At 41.4% G+C, this 24049-nt stretch overlaps 3 protein-coding genes across 3 annotated transcripts in view; all 3 read right to left on the bottom strand.

Annotated features, from left to right (window-relative positions):
• LOC110530963 (E3 ubiquitin-protein ligase HECW1) overlaps positions 1–7671 on the bottom strand; it is a 68753-nt gene extending 61082 nt beyond the window's left edge. Inside the window, exon 1 of the mRNA XM_036986005.2 lies at positions 7271–7671. Coding sequence (XP_036841900.2) covers positions 7271–7300 — 30 coding nt within the window. The 5' untranslated portion in view covers positions 7301–7671. The remainder of the gene's footprint in view (positions 1–7270) is intronic.
• A 2616-nt stretch (positions 7672–10287) lies between these two features.
• LOC110530382 (C-C chemokine receptor type 8) lies at positions 10288–13106 on the bottom strand. The gene is made up of 2 exons (XM_021613380.3): positions 12531–13106; positions 10288–12300 (listed from the first exon to the last, which is right to left on the bottom strand). The coding sequence occupies exon 2, from the start codon at positions 12280–12282 to the stop codon at positions 11167–11169; it is 1116 nt and encodes a 371-aa protein (XP_021469055.1). The 5' UTR covers positions 12283–12300; positions 12531–13106; the 3' UTR covers positions 10288–11166.
• Positions 12765–24049, bottom strand: part of si:ch211-106n13.3 (vWFA and Collagen domain-containing protein) — a 27115-nt gene continuing 15830 nt past the window's right edge. The window contains exons 21-29 of the mRNA XM_090182360.1: positions 20480–20551; positions 19958–19993; positions 19814–19858; positions 19633–19665; positions 17003–17149; positions 16828–16882; positions 14448–14642; positions 14232–14309; positions 12765–14019 (exon numbers count right to left, since the gene is read on the bottom strand). Of these exons, the coding sequence (XP_090038486.1) occupies positions 13832–14019; positions 14232–14309; positions 14448–14642; positions 16828–16882; positions 17003–17149; positions 19633–19665; positions 19814–19858; positions 19958–19993; positions 20480–20551 (849 nt within the window). The 3' untranslated portion in view covers positions 12765–13831. The remainder of the gene's footprint in view (positions 14020–14231; positions 14310–14447; positions 14643–16827; positions 16883–17002; positions 17150–19632; positions 19666–19813; positions 19859–19957; positions 19994–20479; positions 20552–24049) is intronic.

Here is a 24049-nt window from a genome sequence, read left to right as displayed (position 1 = left end):
CATACACAGTCAATTTAGCGTATGTAAACTTCTGACCCACTGGTATTGTGATACAGTAAATTACAAGTGAAATTATCTGTCTGTAAACAATTGTTGGAAAGATTACTTGTGTCATGCACAAAGTAAATGTCCTAAACGACTTGCCAAAACTATAGTTTGTTAACAAGAAATTTGCGGTGGTTGAAAAACGAGTTTTAATGACTCCAACCTAAGTATATGCAAACTTCCGACTTCAACTGCACATAAATACCACTTGAAGCTTGATGATGAGTTGATCATTTGAATCCGCTCTGTAGTGCTAAGCTAAAAACTAAAATGTGCACACCCCTCTGAGTCCCCAGGACCAGGACTGAGAACCACTGCTCTTCATTGGGACCTCTTCATCTGCAGACAGGCTTTCAAAGCTCTCTGTATCTGAGGGCATAAAACATTGCAATAAACAGACTTCATTTTACTCAAATTAGACAGCACTGAATATTATGTTACTATATCTCTGTTCTCACTTCTAGGGCCTGGAACTACACAAAAGTACCCGCCCTATCCAGAATAGCCTACTCTCTCACTTTGACAATTGGGGCTGCTGTCCTTTCACCGTTCTCAATGGCTGTTACCTAGCTACCTACAAATGCATTTGGAGTTTGTTTTTACAATGATAAATACATCAAGACACCTAGCTAAAATTAAGTTAGGTATCTGGTCATATTTAATTAACTTAGCTACACAGTATGTAAAGTTGGCTAGATAGCGAACTGCTACGTTAGCAGTTCATTTGAGTTAGCCTGCACTATAGCTAGTTAGCTAATAATACATTGTTTAAAAAGCATTTTTTTTTTTACTGTATTTACTTACTTGAATAGGTTCTCCCAGCCATGTGAAAGATTGGAAACAGGACAGCAAAGTTTGTTTGTCACCAGAGCGGTTTAGAGCATATTACTATTTACCTGTGAATAAATTCATGAAATAAATAATGGATTAAACTATTTACTAACCAGACCTTCATACAAACTTGCTATGCTGAATTCTTGACGCACAGTCGAATGTGCTGCTATATGCTGCCAGCACACCCACAAGTGAGCCACTCTGGCCGGCACAGAGTACTAATGTACACAAGCTATTATTGTTATTTTATTGTGTTACTGGTTAGTTGTTTTTTTTTTTCTTACTTTTTAATTCTGCATTGCTGGGAAAGGGCTCGTAAGTAAGTATTTCACAGTAAAGTCTACACCTGTTGTCTTTGTGTGACAAATACCATTTTATTTGATGTAGGCTAAATTTGGACTCAGGATCAGGAGTGTCGAAATATGATTTCTTTCAGCATCTGAGAGCATCTTGAGAGAATGCTAATGCACACTTAGATAGGTTCTGTAGAGGTGTTACCTTATCAGCATCATAAAAGCTGATAGTATTTCAATCACATCAAATATGCATTCATGCCAAACTGAAATATTATCAGAAACATGTTGGGTTGTTTTCACAGCTTTCTATTTTCTTACAAATGGTCAAACTGATGTCATTTGGAAATGTTCCACCGAAAAACTCCAGTATTTTTGTTCTTGCATTTTCTCCCCATTTCCTAAACGTCTTTGCTATGTGAAAGAAGCAGAGATGACAAACAAAACTTTACCAATGTCAACTAGATTGAAGCATTCCTTCTATCAATTTATGACATTATTCTGGTGAGCAAGGATTTGTTTTGTGTTCTAGGGCAACATATAATGATGACAGAAGAGAAGCTCCATATACAGTATCTAATTATAGACAAGTTGACAGCCATCTCTGACTGTAGCCTACGGCGCATTTTCTATATTAGCGCGTTAGGGTCGGGTGCAGGCCTCAGATTTTCACTTTATCACATACAGGAAAGTATTCAGACCCCTTAACTTTTTCCACATTTTGTTACCTTACAGCCTTAATTACAAAGCAAAAACAGGTTTAGACAATTTTGGAAATATATTGAAAATAAAAACAGAAATACCTTATTTACATGTATTCAGACCCTTTGCTATGAGACTCGAAATTGAGCTCCGGTGCATCCTGTTTCCATTGATCATCCTTGAGATGGTTCTACAACTTGATTGGAGTCCACCTGTGGTAAATTCAATTGATTGGACATGATTTGGAAATGCACACACCTGTCTATACAAAGGTCCTACAGTTCACAGTGCACGTCAGAGCAAAAACGAAGCTATGAGGTCGAAGGAATTGTCCGTAGAGCTCTGAGACAGGATTGTGTCGACGCACTGACCCGGGGAAGGGAACCAAAACATTTCTGCAGCATTGAAGGTCCACAAGAACACAATGGCCTCCATCATCCTGAAATGGAAGAAGTATGGAACCACCAAGATTCTTCCTAGAGCTGAGCAATTGGGGGAGAAGAACCTTGGTCAGGGAGGTGATGGATAACCTTCCATAAGGACAACCATCTCTGCAGCACTTCACCAATCAGGGCTTTATGGTAGAGTGGCCAGACAGAAGCCACTCCTCAGTAAATGGCACATGACAGTGTGCTTGAAGTTTTCCAAAAGGCACTTAAAGACTATCAGACCATGAGAAAGAAATATACTCTGGTCTGATGAAACCAAGATTAAACTCTTTGGCCTGAATGCCAAAGCGACATGTCTGGAGGAAACCTGGCACCATCCCTACGGTGAAGCATGGTGGTGGCGACATCATGCTGTGGGGATGTTTTTCAGCGTCACAGACCGGGAGACTAGTCATGATTGAGGAAAAAATGAACGGAGCAAAGTACAGACAGATCCTTTTTTTTTACCCCTTTTTCTCCCCAATTTCATGGTATCCAATTGTTTTAGTAGCTACTATCTTGTCTCATCGCTACAACTCCCGTACGGGCTCGGGAGAGACGAAGGTTGAAAGTCATGCGTCCTCCGATACACAACCCAACCAAGCCACACTGCTTCTTAACACAGCGCGCATCCAACCCGGAAGCACCAATGTCAGAGGAAACACCATGCACCTGGCAACCTTGGTTAGCGTGCACGGCACCCAGCTCACCACAGGAGTCGCTGGTGCACAATGAGACAAGGATATCCCTACCGGCCAAACCCTCCCTAACCCGGACGACGCTAGGCCAATTGTGCATCATCCCACGGACCTCCCAGTCGCAGCCAGTTGCGACAGAGCCTGGGCGCGAAACCAGGGTCTCTGGTAGTACAGCTGGCGCTGCAATACAGCACCCTTAACCACTGCGCCACCCGGGAGGCCACAGACAGATCCTTGATGAAAACCTGCTCCAGAGCGCTTAGGACCTCAAACTGGGGTGACGGTTCACCTTCCAACAGGACAACAACCCTAAGCACACAGCCAAGACAACACAGGAGTGTCTTCCGGACATGTCTCTAAATGTCCTTGAGTGGCCTAGCCAGAGCCCGGACTTGAACCCGATTGAACATCTCTGGAGAGACCTGAAAATAGCTGTGCAGCAAAACTCCCCATCCAACCTGATAGAGCTTCAGAGGATCTGCAGAGAAGAATGGGAGAAACTCCCCAAATACAGGTGTGCCAAGCTTGCAGCATCATACCCAAGAAGACTTGAGGCTGTAATCACTACAAAAAGGTGCTTCAACAAAGTACTGAATAAAAGGGTCTGAATACCTACGTAACTGTGAGATTTTAGTTTTTTAAAAGTTTTTTTAATAAATTAGCAACATTTTCTAAAAACCTGTTTTTGCTTTGTCATTATGGGGTATTGTGTGTAGATTGATGTATATATATATATATATATATATATATATTTTTAAATCCATTTTGGAATAAAGCTGTAACCTAACAAAATATTGAAAAAGTCTAGGGGTCTGAATACTTTCTGAAGGCACTGTATAGTCAGGTGGTTGTTAGCAATTTCGGGCAGGTGCGGTTGAACAAACCACTAGTGCACACACACGCGTGCACACATTCACACACACACACACACACACACATAGTCTCTACTCAGTCACTACTCAGTCAATGCTGGCCAAGTGAAAGATGAAGATATGTCTGTTAGTATGCCCGGGCAGCTGGCCAACACAATAGACCAGACCCCCACTCCGCGCTGAGAACAATCCACCAACACAATGACCCCTCAATAGCCTGTCTCATTAGAGCCACTTTCTGGCCCTCCAGTGTGGAAGTACATGCAGCTGCCAAGCATCCTCTTCAACAACTATGCCACTGTTCTTCAGCAACAAGGTCACTTGTCTGCCTTGATACAACCTCTGTATGGATGGAATGCCACCATACACAACACACACTGTTTAATAAATATTTGAGCGGAAGTAAAAAGAGAAAGGGAAGAGCAGGGAAGAATGTGACAATTTGACTTGTCAATCTCTGCTGTGTGTGCAGGTTAAGTAGAATAATTGAGTAGATAGAATAGTTGAGTAGATAAAATACTGAAATGGTGAATAAGGTAGTTTTAAAAAAAGGTTACGGTATACAGTAAAAGATTCATATTAAAACACCAGACAGAGAAAATACTACAGTACAGTGGTTTATTCTCTGTCTATCTAAGAGTTGGCCTATTACTTAACTCCTTTTAGGAGCCATATGAGATAACGTGGCTCAGTGATCATCAGTTTCCCTGTACTATCTGCACTGTGCAGCAACTGAAGACATTAGTCCACTTACATAATACAGCAGGCCAGGCCTACATAGCTCTTCTTTCACATAAGCTCCCAACCAATTAATACATGCAGGGATGCAGACAGTAAAATTACCCTCCGTATCACCTTTAAAGGCTGCCAACTCATTATAACAATATCACTATACTAGTAGAATGAAGCAGAGTTGTAAATCCCTTGTGATTAAAAACAGTAAAAAAGGTTGAGTGAAATACAAAGAAATTGTGTAGAGAAGTCTTGCTATAAAAATAAAAGGTGCCTCTACAAAGTTGGACAGTTGCCAGCATGATGCATGGAAATGCCCCACTGTAATGAATCCCATACTGTAGGCTAACTACCTCTACATAAAGCTCATGATTTTAATCTAATTGGATTTACTCACTGAGACGAATCTGAAGAATAGGACCTGGTGCACTATCATCCCGCCATCACAAATTATACTACAGCGAATCAGCAGCGTGAGGCTAAACAAACCACATAGCTGATCGCAGCGTGCAGCGTGCAGTGTGCATCCATGGGAACGCAGCTAGGACAATATGGCTGCATTTAGACAGGCAGCCCAATTCGGATGTTTTTTTTTCGATAATTGGTCTTTTGACCAATCAGACCAACTCTGAAAAATATCTGATGTGAAAAGATCTGATGTGATTGGTCGAAAGACAAATTAGTGGAAAAAATATCAGAAATAGGCTGCCTGTCTAAAAACAGTCTATATAGCATTCTGTTGCATCCAGATACTGAGGTCCTGATACTGAGTGTCTTATTCACAGCACTAGATTAGCAGCAACATCAAAAAATATCCTTCCAGTCAAAGGAGCAATGTTCAGTCCTCCTAATGCAGCTCAGCACTGGGACTGCCTAGCTGGTTGGTTAGATGACTCACTCAATGCATTTTTAAACTATGTAATGAGCGGTGGCTCAGCATTCTACTTCCTTCTGCTCATTTAAATCCACAGGGCTAAACCAAGCAGGGCTGGAGCAGGGAGGTGCATTTTGGGGGATTTTGTAAAGGTGCTCTCCCATCTCTCATCCATTTAGGAGCTCTACTGTTACTACTCCATGCCCAGAGACGTGAGGAAGACAATAGATTCATCTTGATTAAATGTGCTTAGTAAGGTGTATCAAATAGATAAATTCTCCTTCAAATACATGACAGTATAGTAGGTCTAATATATACCAGCCAATAAGAGGCGGCAGGGGTGATCAATTAGGCCCTCAAATCCATTCCAAATGTAAGTGTATAATGGCTGCAGACACTTGGCAGGCAGGGAAATACAATCCCTCTCCAACTTGTATGAGTCTGGGAGAAAAGTGAGTATTGGAGGCAGCAGAGAACAGAGAGTTTACAAGTGGATCCTGACTAGACAAAAGCCTGAAGGAGCTTGAGGAACAAAGAAAGAAATAGTTCAAATTAGTGTGAATTGCTACAAATCCACATGGAGAGTTTAATCAGACATTCGAAGATATGGAGAGACAAGGGGTAGGATAAAACAGGGTATTCTGTGGTTATGTCTCCTTGTTGTTTTAATAAATCAGCAACTCCGGTCAGTGTCTCTGTCATAAGTTGCCCCAGGCAGTTTTACTACATTTTCTTTACACTGAACTATCCCACTTGACTTACACTGAGTAAAACCAAGTAAAGAAAATGCTGTATAAACGCCTAGCAGCATTGCCAGTTCATAAAAGATTGTCTATGGGGGCAACCCACACATGCCAAATAAAATGTATTACATTTTACTTTCCTTGATCGACAATATGACAGACACTGAAACTGTAACAGGAATATTAGCTTGATTTTCCATATACCTTTCTGGTATTCATAGACCTTTCACTGTGAACAAGCTGTCTCCTCCACAGTGGTGATTTTAACATGGATCAATAGACTGCGGGTCCCCCTTCTACATGGTAGCTTGAGTCTTTGGCAGTTACAGGTGAATCAATAGTAATCTGGTCAATCTCTCTGCTACTGATCAGGATTACTGCTATTACTGCTACTCATGAGCACTGACTGCCTTTTATAATGAAAACAGTCTCTATCTCCCTGTGCTGTGTTGAACGGGCTGGAACAGCCTGTGTGTTGTAGGCGGCCTATGGTAGCAGTAGTACTATGGTAGCAGTACTACTATAGTAGTAATTTAGTAAATTACAAATATTGCCTTCCTCCTTATCTAACCACTCCATTCTATGTAGTGTTGTATTTTAGATTCAAACACAGACACAGAGCAAGAGACTCTCTCTCTCGCTCTCTCACTCTCCCCGTTTTATGGTGGGGCATCCCTATAGGATTGACCTACTCTGACTTGGTTATACAGACTCGATCAAAACACACCCTACGAATGGAATGCCTATATCAATACTCACTTTCTAATATCAACAAACACTGCGAGACCTCTCATAGTCAGCCATAGTAGTAAGCTACAGTACAGGGGTGATTTTTTAGTGGCTGGCCATGATTTAGAGCACCCATGGAAACAATTTCGTTGTTTGAGAAAATACGAGGCGTCAACCTCAGTCAGTATTATTTTGTAGCACATAGAACTCGTGATCCCATGCATCCAAATTAACTAGCGCTCGATTCAGACACGAGCACGTATCAATTTAGCCACGACTATCTTATTCACAGATGGACAAATACATGTATCTAAACGTACCTGGGTCAGTGTCACCTGCCTTGGAATCATACTAGATGAAACTTCTCATTCTTATGGCATTTCTCATGCGTGGGTGTTTTAAGAATAAGATATAGCATATCCTCCGTTGGGCCATGTTCCAGGTTTGTTGGACGATTTTCTGGTCATTCGTACGGCGATGCTGCTGTGCAGTGGTCTTTCTCTTGGGTACCACAATGCTTCGACCAATAGCGGACCATTTTGCATCAATTTAGCCTGTTTCGCTGCCCCCGCCCATGCACGCATCACGCACAAATTAAAGGCCTACGCTTTGCAAGGCACTCGCACGCATATCACAATTACGTATTTATACTGAACAAAAATATAAACGCAACATGCAACACTTTTACAGTTCATATAAGGACATCAATCAATTGAAATACATGAATTAGTCCCTAATCTATGGATTTCACATAACTGGGCAGGGATGCAGGCCCACCCACTGGGGAGCCAGGACCAGCCAATCAGAATGAGTTTTTCCCCACGAAAGCCCTTTATGACAGACAGAAATACTCCTCAATGAAATTTGAGAGAAATAAGCATTTCGTGCTATGAAAAATGTATGGGATTTTCTATTTCGGCTCATGAAACATGGGACCAAGACTTTACATTTATATATTTGTTCAGTGTATATAAACTCAGCAAAAATATAAACGTGCTCTCACTGTCAACTGCGTTTATTTTCAGTAAACTGGTCCTGGCTCCCCAGCATTTCGCTTTTCGCTAACCATGTGTTTGTGGCCAATAGAATTTGATTTGATTTGATCAACTGTAGCCTACTGCTAACAACTTCAGCTGCAGGTAGCCTAGAGAAGACTAAGCGCTCTGATCCTCTCTGGCCAGGGGAAATGAAGAGGTAATGTCATGTATTTATAGCCTAAACTGTGTATTTATAGCCTAAAATAGGCCTATTTATTTGTATTAAGAGAAAATGTGAATGTGATCAAATTGGTTTTACATTCAAACTTTGGGTGGCTAGGCTACCTTATCAATCCACAATGATTGATTGTAATTAATCAATCAAGACAATAGTCATGACATACTGTGTGAGTCACTTCTTAATACAAATGCAAAGGCCTACCTGATGCAACCCTGCATAAAGCAAAATCAGCCCTTTTAGTTCTATTGTCCAATTGCAGTTGTTGCCCATTTTATTTTAAACCATATGACCTGATTTAAAAAAAACTCTGGTCCCTTCATAACCCATATAAAACCGTTTTACAGCTGATTTATTACTATGTCAGACCCTTGAACTTGGGTTCGGATTGGACCTGGTTAGGTTAGCCCAGTGGTTCTCAAAACTCTTCTCAGGGACCCCCAGATGTTTCAAAATGTAATTTTAGCCCTGAACTACTTCACCTGATTCACCTAATCAAGGGTTAGTTGACAAGTTGAATCTCGTGTGCTAGTTTTGGAATATTTCAAATACATGAACCGGCTGGGAGTCCCCAAAGAGTGGTTTGAGAACCACTGGGTTAGCCTACCAGATCAGGAAAAACTCTGGGTCCCAGGAAAACTTAGTATCTCAGTATTTCAAAATGTTTACTTACTTATCTAAAAATGTCAACTTAGTGTGCAGATATTTTTAGATAGTTTCTCGAGATTTTGACTTGCGTATCTCAACATTTTTAGATAGTATCTCAAAATATTTTGTTGTATAATTTTTTTAAATTCTTGGCGGGAATGGGCTTCCATACCTTGAGTATCAATTATAGACCATGGGCTACTAGAGATTGTGAAACCTTGGAGACTGAAATCATTGATAAATTAAATTCTTTAGTAGTCTTATGTGTCACTTTTGAATGAAGCTATAGTTCCTCTGTGTTATAGAAGGCTTGCTTGCCAGGCTTATGTTTCCTTTGTACTGTGATGAATAGTGCCACCATGTGCCCATTAAGTGTTGCATCACCCTCCCTGAGACCTAAAGTAACTTGTGCTTCTGACATTCACAGAAGCCTGTTTACCTCTGCCATCTGAGTGCTGGCTTTTAAAGGAGGCTCTGTTTGTAAAGATAAGGGTATGTGTTTTCTCACCTGTCTTAGTTGAACACACATATTGTAAGTCAGGTTAAGCATTTAAAAAAAATGTTTACCTTTGTTTAACTAGGCAAGTCAGTTAAGAACAAATTCTCTGGTTCAGGACAACATATTTTTATCTTGTCAGCTCAAGGATTTGACCTTGCAACCTTTCGATTACTAATAAAGCACTCTAACCACTAGGCTACCTGCCGCCCAATCATCTGGTAAATCACTGGTAAACAATTCCACTGAAGAATGATTTTGTAATATTGTTAGGGCTGGTTTCTCGGACACAGATTAAGCTTAGTCCTAGACTAAAAACATATTCAATGGAGAACCTTCATTGAACATGCTTTTTAGTCCAGGGCTACACACAAAATTGTTTCTATCTGTAACCTAAAAGGGTTCTTCGGCTGTCCCCATAGGAGAACCATTTGAAGAACCCTTTTGGGTTCCATGTACAACTTTTTCCACACAGAGTTCTATATGGAACCCAAAACGGTTCTACCTAGAACCAAAAATAGTTATCCTATGGGGAGAACCCTTTTGAATCCTTTTTTTTCTAACAGTGTAGGCTTAATCTCTGTCCGGGCAAACCGTCCCTAAATGTTAAGCAAAGTGAAATATAAATAATAGGATGAGTAACAGGATGCTCTCCAACCAGTTTCTGAGAAGAGAAGTGTGAGTAGGGGAAGTCTGAGTAATACCAAGAACAGGCTGCTCTGAAAATAGCTATATTGAATAAATTGTTGGTTTTCTTTCACCATAGTTATGGCAACTAGAATATGGTATGATAGGCCTACAGTACATAGAGTATGATTGAGCATATAATATGCATCTCTCTCAACAGGTAGACCGATATTCAGCTGCTCAACATTCAGAGCCACAAGGCACAAATATATTTTTTATTTTATTAGAAATGTAATGCAAAGATTCAAAGATAGTAACATCTCAAGTTCCTGAAGCAAATCAAATGTACACTTTCTTTTATAGAATCAAATTATTTAAAATATAATTTGTATTGTAACTTACAATTTAGCAACAAATGTTGAGTACATCAAGTCAGAAGCAAAAGTACACATAATTGTAATTGCATGTACACATTGTGTTGCGCTGAAATTCCCTGAGAACATTAACATAAAACCCTCCTCAAAGCATGCAAACAGAGCTAAACATCATGGAAAACATGTACCTTATCAGACATCTTGTACATCATTTACAAATCATATCAACAGTTTGTCCTCTGTAGCTCAACCTGGTAGAGCCTGACACTTCCAATGCCAGGATTGTGGGTTCAACTCCTAGGACCACCCATATGTGGAATGCATAAGTCAATTTGGATACAAGTGTCTGCTAAATGGCATGTTTTTGACCTGGCAGGAGATCACTAGAGCTACTGTAAGTACCAGCACAAAATGTTCTACTGCTTGATCTCCTGTTCCTCTTGTAGAATATTAACTCAAGGGGCCTCCTGAGTGATGCAGCCATATAAGGCATTGCATCGCAGTGCTTGAGGTGTCACTATAGACCTGGGTTTGACCCCAGGCTGTGTCGTGACAGGGAGTCACATAGCGCGACGCACAATTAGCCATCTGGGTTAGGGGAGAGTTTGGCTGGGATCTTCAGGTGAGCTGTGTTTCCTCCGAACATATTGGTACAGCCGGGTTAAGGAGCGCGGTTTGGCGGGTCATGTTTCGGAGGAGGTATGACTCTACCGAGCCCGTTGGGCAGTTGCAGCAATGAGACAAGATCGTAATTGAAAAAGGGGGTAAAAAAAAAATAATATTAGCTCAAAAGTATTGTGGAGATCCTGCACCTAAATTTAAACAGTAAATGGGTACCCTAAATGGGTACCGGAACCTATGCTCTGGCTTGAAGACCAGTTCCTTTCTCATATTCATACATGGTATGTGGACTTTTCTGAGAAGTTATTCTACTGTTGCCACTTTGGCTAGTCATGATATGTCTCTTCAGACATGGGATGCGCTTTGCAAGTAGTTGCCAGAAGTGACTCTGAAACTTTTTCCCAACAAACGTGTAAAAGACAGGGCTCACACAACAGTAGAGGTATGCTATATTCCTAGTGACATACATAGCGTGGTTAAGCACTTCAGAACACGGCTCAGAATCATCACTGGTGGAGATCTGGAGGGCCCTCAACAGAATTACAACATTGTATGGGGTCCAGCACACAAAAAACGTGAATATAATCACGAAAATCAGCTTGACTGCCCTGCACTTCCCTCTCATCTGGGTTGACATGATTCGGACCGTGATTCTAACATAGCAGTACATGACCATAGCCAAGGGAAACAGGAAGAAGATCACAAACTGCTGATAGTAACCAACCAGCTGCCATTTTCTCATGATCGCATTGGAGAAGCCCGTCTCCTCACAAAGGTATCCGTCACGAGGATCCTCCCGGACATTGTATAGAACCAACTCCTTGACACTGGCCAGCAGGCTGATACACCACACGACTGCCGAGGAGACACAGGCGTAGATCTTCCTCCTCCATTTGGGGGCGTTGATGGCATGGACCACAGCTAGGTACCGGTCAAAGGTCATGAGAGTGAGGAAGAGGATGGAGCTGTAGAATCCTAAGAAGTACAAGCTACCCACTAGTTTGCACATGACCGAGTCAAAGATCCACCCATAGAGGTGGTACAAGGCCCAGAAGGGCAAACTGGAGGCGAACAGCAGGTCAGAGATGACCAGGTTGAGGAGGAAGATGTTGGTGATGGAAGTGAGCTTCTCGTATTTGTAAATAATGCACAGAACCAGCCCATTCCCAATGATGCTTAGCAGGAAATTGATGGTGTACAATATTGGTGTGAACTTGGCTCCAAATCTGTTCACATCAGCTGTGGCACAAAGATTCACCAGTTTATCCACAACATAGATGGGGTCTGTGTAGTTATAATCCATGTCATTTTCATCGCTGAACAAATCCAAGAAGTCTTTGTACTCCGCCATGGTTGTCAGTCTCTTAACCTGTTTAAAGGTTGTAAATATGTTTTATTTTCTGGTCTGTTATTATTAGTATTTGCAGATTGCAAGATAAACAGATAAACACAATATTTAGCTGGTAAATATGCTTTAATTTATTTAATCAAATTAAGTAAATACAGAGAAACTACTAATTTTAACTACTTAATTTCTCAGTAAATACCCTACAATCTGCAAGTGGACTGTATACTTAAAGCAATACTTTAACAACTTACCAGTGTGACTTTTCTTGGTCCTGGTGTTGTGATTGTCAGAAAGGAAGTGTTGTTTTCCTGTTAAAGTGTCAATGCTAGTATAGTAGGTTGAAGCTTTGTGTGCGAGAGGTGTTGGTACTGCTAGAGATATGTGATCTACTCCAGCCTAAGAGCCTCCCAAACAAGTGGATTTCTTGACACTGTTCAATAGAGGAACCATATTCAAATGAGTAATAAATAGATTGTAACAGGGGATTCAACTACAAGACTACAACAGAAGTTTATTCAAAAAAGACTTCACAGTCAACAGTGTTTTCTCTGATAAGAAAATACAAGGAGAAATGTATTCATTTGTTTTGAAAATGTGGAAATCAAAATAAGAAAGTCAATTGTAACAGGCCAACAATATTTGAAAAGTATACTACAAACTGTATCAAAATAGCCCATTTGATATATTAAAACATATTTTGGGAAATAATAATAATAAGAAGGATGGAAGTTAAATCAGGAAAAACTGTTCATGGTTACTACAGACAGACGACGCATACTGACAGTAAACATGCTTGTTTCCATCCAGCAGGAGGTTCACTGAACACTGAGAGGAAAATGCAGAAGTTGTGTAACAATAAGCATATCTATGATGACTAGGACAATAAATATGTTTATACCCGTAGAAGTGAAGCAAATTAATGACTGACAAGCTTGATTGAAAAGGAAAATAAATTACTTATAAAAGTAATTTCTACATATAAAAAATATAGTACTTTGTAGTGAAGAGCTAGTAGTTTTAAAGTGAAAGACTTCTGATGCAGAGTCGTATGTTCCTAGTGTTGCTCTTGAACATACAGTAAATCATTTGGGAGAACTTTTTCACAATTGCTACCTGTCACTCCAGATCATGTTTAATGCTTTGGATCCAACAAAGAGGTAGTTTAACTAAGGCAGTGCAATTCTCATTGTAAGTTTCTATACCTCCTCGACACTGATAGACAGTAAAAACAACATTGTCACTCGGATATTATGAGCCAGTGATGGGGTAATAATATCCCTAATCCCCACTTGTCCTCATCACTTCTGCCTGTTCACTGAATTACCCCTGGCCTGAAGACAGTGTCAAACAACCCTGTTTGGCTGGATACCAATTTGCGTCACTTTGTTGCCCTATATCCTCTGTTTCTTTATCTCAAGTTTGAGTGGATCATCCCACATGAAACAAAGGGTTAACTCACTCACTCCAGCAGCCCTTGATTTTTCAGTGAGCAGTCTTTGACTTAGTTAGTCTCAAAATGTCAAATTAAAATGTCCTGCTTTCCTTGTGAGGCCTAGAAGTTGGGTCCTTTGCTGTAGCGTTCCTCTCTGAAAATAGCCTGGTAGCAGGAGGTGGGGTCACATACGCCATTGGCCCCAGGAGGGCCACGCTTCCCTGGGATGCCGGGGATTCCTGACTTCCCTGGTTCACCTGGAGGCCCTGAGACACCGTGTCCGTCACTGCCTCTGGGCCCCTGGAGACCTGCAGAGGTGGAAGATAAAGACACAAAGAGTATAATTGTTTATCACATATCCCTGACAGCCACAGGGACAATCTACAGACTCCTACACATGTTGATCAATTGGTCAGACAGTATGTTGGTCAGTATTCAATTGTAGATGACTGGTATAAATTTGTTTGTGAAAACATGAATAGCATCACTCAACATTCCTACAAGAAGTGGGGATTCTTACCTGCTGGGCCGGGAGGACCTGTCAACCCTGTGTCTCCATCTCCTTTGGACCCCTTTAACCCCATTGGTCCAATATCACCTGCACATAAGAGCATAGCAAAAACAGCCAGCAAGGTTACTTAATCCCAAAACCATGGAATTGCAATTTACATCAACAGCACTACATAGACTGAAGTAAAATTCTTTGACCGTCAATCCCTGTAACCCACTGTGTTACCTTTGTGCCCATGAGGCCCCATCCGGCCTGGCTGTCCTGGGTAACCCGGTAAACCGAGCGTGCCAGGGTACCCTGGCGTTCCACTGGGGCCCTTGGGGCCGGCCGGGCCTGGCTCACCAGGTGGCCCCTTCACTGTCTCACACTGCCCACATTGACTTTTTGGTGCCATCATTGCCAGGAGCTGCGGCAGCTGATCTGGATAGGGAAAATTAGCATTTATTCTGTATGCAGCACACAATACTAACTAGTCTTGTTTCTGTATTGACACAAAGTACATTGTTGCAATGACCAGTAAGCCTATGACATTTCTTTAGTTTGGAGCCAGATCCTAATTTTCAGGAGTACTGTCGGTCTGTTATTGTGTAATCTCTCCAAGAGTGTTACGTGTCAAAAATAGCAACTTGTTCTGACACATGCCCAGACACAGTGATTAGGAAACCATGCACATTGCAGAGGATGCGCTTTTGTCACCAAATTGCAGAAATGAAATCTGCATTGGTGCGCTAGATGGAGGCGTGCTGCTGTACACATACAGTGCCTTGCGAAAGTATTCGGCCCCCTTGAACTTTGCGACCTTTTGCCACATTTCAGGCTTCAAACATAAAGATATAAAACTGTATTTTTTTGTGAAGAATCAACAACAAGTGGGACACAATCATGAAGTGGAACGACATTTATTGGATATTTCAAACTTTTTTAACAAATCAAAAACTGAAAAATTGGGCGTGCAAAATTATTCAGCCCCTTTACTTTCAGTGCAGCAAACTCTCTCCAGAAGTTCAGTGAGGATCTCTGAATGATCCAATGTTGACCTAAATGACTAATGATGATAAATACAATCCACCTGTGTGTAATCAAGTCTCCGTATAAATGCACCTGCACTGTGATAGTCTCAGAGGTCCGTTAAAAGCGCAGAGAGCATCATGAAGAACAAGGAACACACCAGGCAGGTCCGAGATACTGTTGTGAAGAAGTTTAAATCCGGATTTGGATACAAAAAGATTTCCCAAGCTTTAAACATCCCAAGGAGCACTGGGCAAGCGATAATATTGAAATGGAAGGAGTATCAGACCACTGCAAATCTACCAAGACCTGGCCGTCCCTCTAAACTTTCAGCTCATACAAGGAGAAGACTGATCAGAGATGCAGCCAAGAGGCCCATGATCACTCTGGATGAACTGCAGAGATCTACAGCTGAGGTGGGAGACTCTGTCCATAGGACAACAATCAGTTGTATATTGCACAAATCTGGCCTTTGTGGAAGAGTGGCAAGAAAGCCATTTCTTAAAGATATCCATAAAAAGTGTCATTTAAAGTTTGCCACAAGCCACCTGGGAGACACACCAAACATGTGGAATAAGGTGCTCTGGTCAGATGAAACCAAAATGGAACTTTTTGGCAACAATGCAAAACGTTATGTTTGGCGTAAAAGCAACACAGCTGAACACACCATCCCCACTGTCAAACATGGTGGTGGCAGCATCATGGTTTGGGCCTGCTTTTCTTCAGCAAGGACAGGGAAGATGGTTAAAATTGATGGGAAGATGGATGGAGCCAAATACAGGACCATTCTGGAAGAAAACTTGATGGAGTCTGCAAAAGACCTGAGACTGGGACGGAGATTTGTCTTCCAACAAGACAATGATCCAAAACATAAAGCAAAATCTACAATGAAATGGTTCAAAAATAAACATATCCAGGTGTTAGAATGGCCAAGTCAAAGTCCAGACCTGAATCCAATCGAGAATCTGTGGAAAGAACTGAAAACTGCTGTTCACAAATGCTCTCCATCCAACCTCACTGAGCTCGAGCTGTTTTGCAAGGAGGAATGGGAAAAAATTTCAGTCTCTCGATGTGCAAAACTGATAGAGACATACCCCAAGCGACTTACAGCTGTAATCGCAGCAAAAGGTGGCGCTACAAAGTATTAACTTAAGGGGGCTGAATAATTTTGCACGCCCAATTTTTCAGTTTTTGATTTGTTAAAAAAGTTTGAAATATCCAATAAATGTCGTTCCACTTCATGATTGTGTCCCACTTGTTGTTGATTCTTCACAAAAAAATACAGTTTTATATCTTTATGTTTGAAGCCTGAAATGTGGCAAAAGGTCGCAAAGTTCAAGGGGGCCGAATACTTTCGCAAGGCACTGTAGTTCAACAGGATACTACTGTATGCATAGACCTACAGTTACCAACATAGTCACTATTTTGAAACGGCATGGATATGTGCACTTGGTGAAAAAACAAAACAATGGACGATTGCCTAAATTCCTAGCAAGCATTTTGAAGTTTATCATTTTTAACAGCAGAAAATCTTCAAGAATCCATACAACAGATAATGGTCATGCTCATGCATGAAATAAAAAAGCAGGAAACATACTCCGAAGAACATTAGCGCAAAGCTTCATCAAGTGGTCATCAGTTGGTGGCTTCCCCTGAAAGACAATACATTCACATCAGTATGCTGGTAGTTAATGAGCTGGTAATGACTCTATTGACATTTTTGGGCAAATGGCTTTGACTCGAGTCTAAAGGAACAGATGCGGACAACTCACAGGTTTGCCTGGGTATCCCAGCTCTCCTGGTTGCCCTGGTAACCCATCTTGTCCAGGAGAGCCGCGAGCTCCAGCAGCTCCCATCAGACCCACTTCCCCCTTCCTCCCCTCCGCCCCTCTGGCTCCAGTATCTCCTGATTGGCCTTTCTAGTGGGGGACAACATCACAGCTAATTCAGTTGGTGTATTGTTGTATGTTTGCAAACATACGAGTATGGAAACAATTAAACAGACAGCAGTCTGTTGAATTCACTTGACTTTTGAAAGCAATGTCTGCATAGGATGGTGTCATTCTGTTCAATATCTTTTTTATTTAATTGAATATGTTCAATGTAAAGACGGAGGGGGAATTTCCAAACCACATACACTACCATTCAAAAGTTTGGGGTCACTTAGAAATGTTTCTGTTTTCAATGAAAACATACATGAAATTAGTTGCAAAGGGAATAGGAAATATAGTCAAGATGATGACAAGGTTATAAATAATGATTTTTAATTTAAATAATAATTGTGTCCCAAAACATTCCTATATTTGCAGAAATTACAGCCTTGCAGACCTTTGGCATTCTAGTTGTCAATTTGTTGAGGTAATCTGAAGAGATTTCACCCCATGTTTCCTGAAGCACCTCCCACAAGTTGGATTGGCTTGATGGGCACTTACGGTCAAGCTGCTCCCATAACTGCTCAATAGGGTTGAGATCCAGAGACTGTGCTGGCCACGCCATTATAGACAGAATACAAGCTTACTGCTTCTTCCCTAAATAGTTTTTGCATAGTTTGTCACTGTGCTGGTCCTGTTGTAGGAGGAAATTGGCTCCAATTAAGCGCCGTCCACAGGGCATGACATGGCGTTGCAAAATGGAGTGATAGCCTTCCATCTTCGAGATCCCTTTTACCCTGTACAAATCTCCCACTTTACCACCACCAAAGCACCCCCAGACCACCACATTGCCTCCACCATGCTTGACAGATGGCGTCAAGCATTCCTCCAGCATCTTTTTATTTTTTCTGTGTCTCACAAATGTTCTTCTTTGTGATCCGAACACCTCAAACTTCGATTCGTCTGTCCATAACACTTTTTTCCAATCTTCCTCTGTTCAGTGTCTGTGTTCTTTTGCCCATCTTAATATTTTATTTTTATTGGCCAGTCTGAGATATGTCTTTGTCTTTGCAACTCTGCCTAGAAGGCCAGAATCCCGAAGTCACCTCTTCACTGTTGATGTTGAGACGGGTGTTTTGCGGGTATTATTTAATGAAGCTGCCAGTTGAGGACTTGTGAGGTGTCTGTTTCTCAAACTAGATACTCTAATGTACTTGTCCTCTTGTTCAGTTGTGCACCGGGGCCTCCCACTCTTTCTATTCTGGTTAGAGGCAGTTTGCGCTGTTCTGTGAAGGGAGTAGTTCACAGCGTTGTACCAGATCTTCAGTTTCTTGGCAATTTCTCGCATGGTATAGCGTTAATTTCTCAGAACAAGAATAGACTGACGAGTTTCAGAAGAAAGGTCTTTGTTTCTGACCATTTTGAGCCTGTAATCGAACCCACAAATGCTGATGCTCCAGTCTAATGAAGGCCAGTTTTATTACTTCTTTAAATCAGAACAACAGTTTTCAGCTGTGCTAACATAATTGTAAACGGGTTTTCTAATGATCAATTAGCCTTTTAAAATGATAAACTTGGATTAGCTAACACTACGTGCCATTGGAACACAGGAGTGATGGTTGCTGATAATGGGCCTCTGTAGATATTCAATTTAAAAAAACAATTTTTAAAAAATAAATAAATCAGCCGTTTCCATCTACAAGAGTAATTTACAACATTAACAATGTCAAAAACAAGGACATTTCTTTTTATTTATTTTAATTTTAATTTGACCCCTTTTTCGTGGTATCCAATTAATAGACAAGTAGCTACTATCTTGTCTCATCGCTACAAGACAAAGGTTGAAAGTCATGCGTCCTCCGATACACAACCCAATCAAGCCACACTGCTTCTTAACACAGCGCGCATCCAACCCGGAAACGTCGGAGGAAACACCGTGCACCTGGCAATCTTGGTTAGCGTGCACTGCGCCCGGCCCGCCACAGGAGTCGCTGGTGCGCGATGAGACAAGGATATCCCTACCGGCCAAACCCTCCCTAACCCGGACGACGCTAGGCCAATTGTGCGTCGCCCCACGGACATCCCGGTCGCGACCGGTTACGACAGAGCCTGGGCGCAAACCCAGAGTCTCTGGTGGCACAGCTGGCATCCAGCAGTACAACGTCCTTAACCACTGCGCCACCCGGGAGGCCACAAGGACATTTCTAAGTGACCCCAAACTTTTGAACGGCAGTGTATGTCTGTTTGTTTTCATAGACCATAAGGTTCTCATGAGAGAGTAGAGAATGCAGAACTGACTACTAGATACATTTCCCTTCCCTTCATCAGAATTTGTTTCTATTTGTTAGCATGATAGGACAAATCGTCTTCTAAATACACCTTCTGTACCATAGGTGCACTTTTCAATTACTCATTGTACAACTGAGAAGTTACATTTGTAAATTGAACTTCGACCTATGTCAAATGAAAGGATAAAGTAGAACATGAACTCTCTAAGATGAAATGAATCAGATCAAACTAGTTAAACTCACCTCTCCTTTGCTTCCTTTGAGTCCAGTTTCTCCCTGCAGTGGCAATCATTCACAACATGAGGATAAAAACACTGAAATAAATGGATGGTCTAAAAGGCAGTATGAATATCCTTTAGTTACAGTATCATTGATGCATGCTTCCTAAACAGAGTTAAGAGGTGAAAGGTTAAATGTTACATACGTTTGCCCCAGTGTTCCCAGGAACTCCATTGTTACCTCTCTCACCCTGGAGATATAGGAGGGTAAGGGTGGTGATGAAAAACACCATTCAATGCTGTTGCTCATAATATAACATACATTTCAGATTTCTTGTATTGTATTATACCTGGCTTCCTTTGGGACCAGGTTCACCAGTTTCCCCCTGAAAACCATGACAGATATGTTATCTCGAGTCAGTCATATTATTCTTTTTTATTATATGTATTTGTTTACAAATTGAACCTTTATTTAACTAGGCAAGTCAGTTAAGAACAAAATCTTATTTCAGAATGATGGCCTACACCGGCCAAACCCGGATGACGCTGGGCCAACTTTGCGCTGCCCTATGGGACTCCCAATCACGGCCGATTGTGATACAGCCTGGATTTGAACCAGGGTGTCTGTAGTGACGCCTCTAGCATTGAGATGAGGGCTTGTAAGTAAGCATTTCACTGTAACATGGGCACATGTGACAAATACAATTTGATTTGATTTAGACCGCTGCGCCAATTGATAACAGTTAGGACTGTACCAAAAACCAAAAAGCCATACTCTACTCTAGTTAAGTTACTTTTGTAATGTAGTTTATACATAACTACTTACTGAATCAAGCATATGTGAAAGTGTTTATCATTTTGTAATTCATTACCTTGTGACCTTTGAACCCTGGCAGTCCTCGGTCACCAGGTAACCCTTGAACCCCCTGCTCTCCCTCCAGTCCCTGGAGAATCAACAAGAAACGCATTCTTCATAATGGCTTCAACAAAATATAACAGTTCCACTACTGTATAACAACATACATGTACAGCGGCATCCGAAAGTATTCTCCCTTGGCATTTTTCCTATTTTGTTGCCTTACAACCTGGAGTTGGGGGATTTGTATCATTTGATGTACACAATATACCTACCACTTTGAAGATGCAAAATAGTTTTTATTGTGAACCAAACAAGAAATAAGACAAAAAACAGAACATGAGCGTGCATAACTATTACCCCTCCAAAGTCAATACTTTGTAGAGCCACCTTATGCAGCAATTACAGCTGCAAGTCTCTTGGGGTATGTCTCTATAAGCTTGGCACATCTAGCCACTGGGACTTTTGCTATTTCTTCTAGGCAAAACTGCTCCAACTTCTTCAAGTTGGATGGGATCCGCTGGTGTACAGCAATCTTTAAGTCATACCACAAATTCTCAATTGGATTGAGGTCTGGGCTTTGACTAGACCATTCCAAGACATTTAAATGTTTCCCCTTAAACCAGTTAAGTGTTGCTTAGGGTCATTGTCCCACTGGAAGGTGAACCTCCGTTCCAGTCTCAAATCTCTGAAAGACTGAAATGGGTTTCTCTCCAGAATTTCCCTGTATTTAGCGCCATCCATCATTCCTTAAATTCTGACCAGTCTCCCAGTCCCTGCAGATGAAAAACATCCCCACAGCATGATGCTGCCATCACCATGCTTCCCTGTGGGGATGGTGTTCTCGGGGTGATGGGAGGTGTTGGGTTTGCGCCAGACATAACGTTTTCCTTGATGGCCAAAAAGCTCAATTATAGTCTCATCTGACCAGAGTACCTTCTTCCATATGTTTGGGGAGTCTCCCACATGCCTTTTGGCGAACACCAAACATGTTTGCAAATTGTTTTCTTTAAGCAATGGCTTTTTTCTGGCCACTCTTCCGTAAAGCCCAGCTCTGTGGAGTGTAGGGTTTAAAGTGGTCCTATGGACAGATACTCCCATCTCCACTGTGGAGCTTTGCAGCTCCATCTTTGGTCTCTTTGTTGCCTCTCTGATTAATGCCCTTCTTGCCTGGTCCATGAGGTTTGGTGGACGGCCCTCTCTTGGCAGGTTTGTTGTGGTGCCATATTCTTTACATTTTTTAACAACGGATTTAATGGTGCTCCGTGGGATGTTTAAAGTTTCTGATATTCTTTTAGAACCGACCCCTGATCTGTACTTCTCCACAACTTTGCCGCTGACCTGTTTGGAGAGCTCCTTGGTCTTCATGGTGCCGCTTGCTTGGTGGTGCCCCTTGCTTAGTGGTGTTGCAGACTCAGGGCTCTTTCAGAACAGGTGTATATACAGTGCCTTGCGAAAGTATTCGGCCCCCTTGAACTTTGCGACCTTTTGCCACATTTCAGGCTTCAAACATAAAGATATAAAACTGTATTTTTTGTGAAGAATCAACAAAAAGTGGGACACAATCATGAAGTGGAACGACATTTATTGGATATTTCAAACTTTTTTAACAAATCAAAAACTGAAAAATTGGGCGTGCAAAATTATTCAGCCCCCTTAAGTTAATACTTTGTTTGGCCACCTTTTGCTGCGATTACAGCTGTAAGTCGCTTGGGGTATGTCTCTATCAGTTTTGCACATCGAGAGACTGAAATTTTTTCCCATTCCTCCTTGCAAAACAGCTCGAGCTCAGTGAGGTTGGATGGAGAGCATTTGTGAACAGCAGTTTTCAGTTCTTTCCACAGATTCTCGATTGGATTCAGGTCTGGACTTTGACTTGGCCATTCTAACACCTGGATATGTTTATTTTTGAACCATTTCATTGTAGATTTTGCTTTATGTTTTGGATCATTGTCTTGTTGGAAGACAAATCTCCGTCCCAGTCTCAGGTCTTTTGCAGGCTCCATCAGGTTTTCTTCCAGAATGGTCCTGTATTTGGCTCCATCCATCTTCCCATCAATTTTAACCATCTTCCCTGTCCCTGCTGAAGAAAAGCAGGCCCAAACCATGATGCTGCCACCACCATGTTTGACAGTGGGGATGGTGTGTTGCTTTTACGCCAAACATAACGTTTTGCATTGTTGCCAAAAAGTTCAATTTTGGTTTCATCTGACCAGAGCACCTTCTTCCACATGTTTGGTGTGTCTCCCAGGTGGCTTGTGGCAAACTTTAAACAACACTTTTTATGGATATCTTTAAGAAATGGCTTTCTTCTTGCCACTCTTCCATAAAGGCCAGATTTGTGCAATATACGACTGATTGTTGTTCTATGGACAGAGTCTCCCACCTCAGCTGTAGATCTCTGCAGTTCATCCAGAGTGATCATGGGCCTCTTGGCTGCATCTCTGATCAGTCTTCTCCTTGTATGAGCTGAAAGTTTAGAGGGACGGCCAGGTCTTGGTAGCTTTGCAGTGGTCTGATCCTCCTTCCATTTCAATATTATAGCTTGTACAGTGCTCCTTGGGATTTTTAAAGCTTGGGAAATCTTTTTGTATCCAAATCCGGCTTTAAACTTCTTCACAACAGTATCTCGGACCTGCCTGGTGTGTTCCTTGTTCTTCATGATGCTCTCTGCGCTTTTAACGGACCTCTGAGACTATCACAGTGCAGGTGCATTTATACGGAGACTTGATTACACACAGGTGGATTGTATTTATCATCATTAGTCATTTAGGTCAACATTGGATCATTCAGAGATCCTCACTGAACTTCTGGAGAAAGTTTGCTGCACTGAAAGTAAAGGGGCTGAATAATTTTGCACGCCCAATTTTTCAGTTTTTGATTTGTTAAAAAAGTTTGAAATATCCAATAAATGTCGTTCCACTTCATGATTGTGTCCCACTTGTTGTTGATTCTTCACAAAAAAATACAGTTTTATATCTTTATGTTTGAAGCCTGAAATGTGGCAAAAGGTCGCAAAGTTCAAGGGGGCCGAATACTTTCGCAAGGCACTGTACTTAGGTTGGAGTCATTAAAACTCGTTTTTAACCACTCAAAAAATGTATTGTTAACTATAGTTTTGGCAAGTCAGTTAGGACATCTACTTTCTGCATGACACAAGTAATTTTTCCAACAATTGTTTACAGACAGATTATTTCACTGTATCACAATTCCAGTTGATCAGAAGTTTACATACACTAAGTTGACTGCCTTTAAACAGCTTGGAAAATTTCAGAAAATGATGTCATGGTTTTAGAAGCTTCTGATAGGCTCACTAACATAATTTGAGTCAATTGGAGATGGTGGATGTATTTCAAGGCCTACTTTCAAACCCAGTGCCTCTTTGCTTGACATCATGGGAAAATCAAAAGAAATCCGCCAAGACTAGAAAAAAATTCTAAACCTCAACAAGTCTAGTTCATCCTTAGGAGCAATTTCCAAATTCCTGAAGGTACCACGTTCATCTGTACAGAAACAGGTACAAAAGTAAAAGGTTTGGCCATAATGACCATCGTTATGTTTGGAGGAAAAAGGGGGAGGCTTGCAA

This window comes from Oncorhynchus mykiss, chromosome 8 (assembly GCF_057628025.1).
Source record: "Oncorhynchus mykiss isolate SJ-2025 chromosome 8, ASM5762802v1, whole genome shotgun sequence".
Taxonomy (NCBI): Eukaryota; Metazoa; Chordata; class Actinopteri; order Salmoniformes; family Salmonidae; genus Oncorhynchus; species Oncorhynchus mykiss.
Note: the sequence above shows the minus strand (reverse complement) of the source record. Positions and strands in the feature narration are given on the sequence as shown.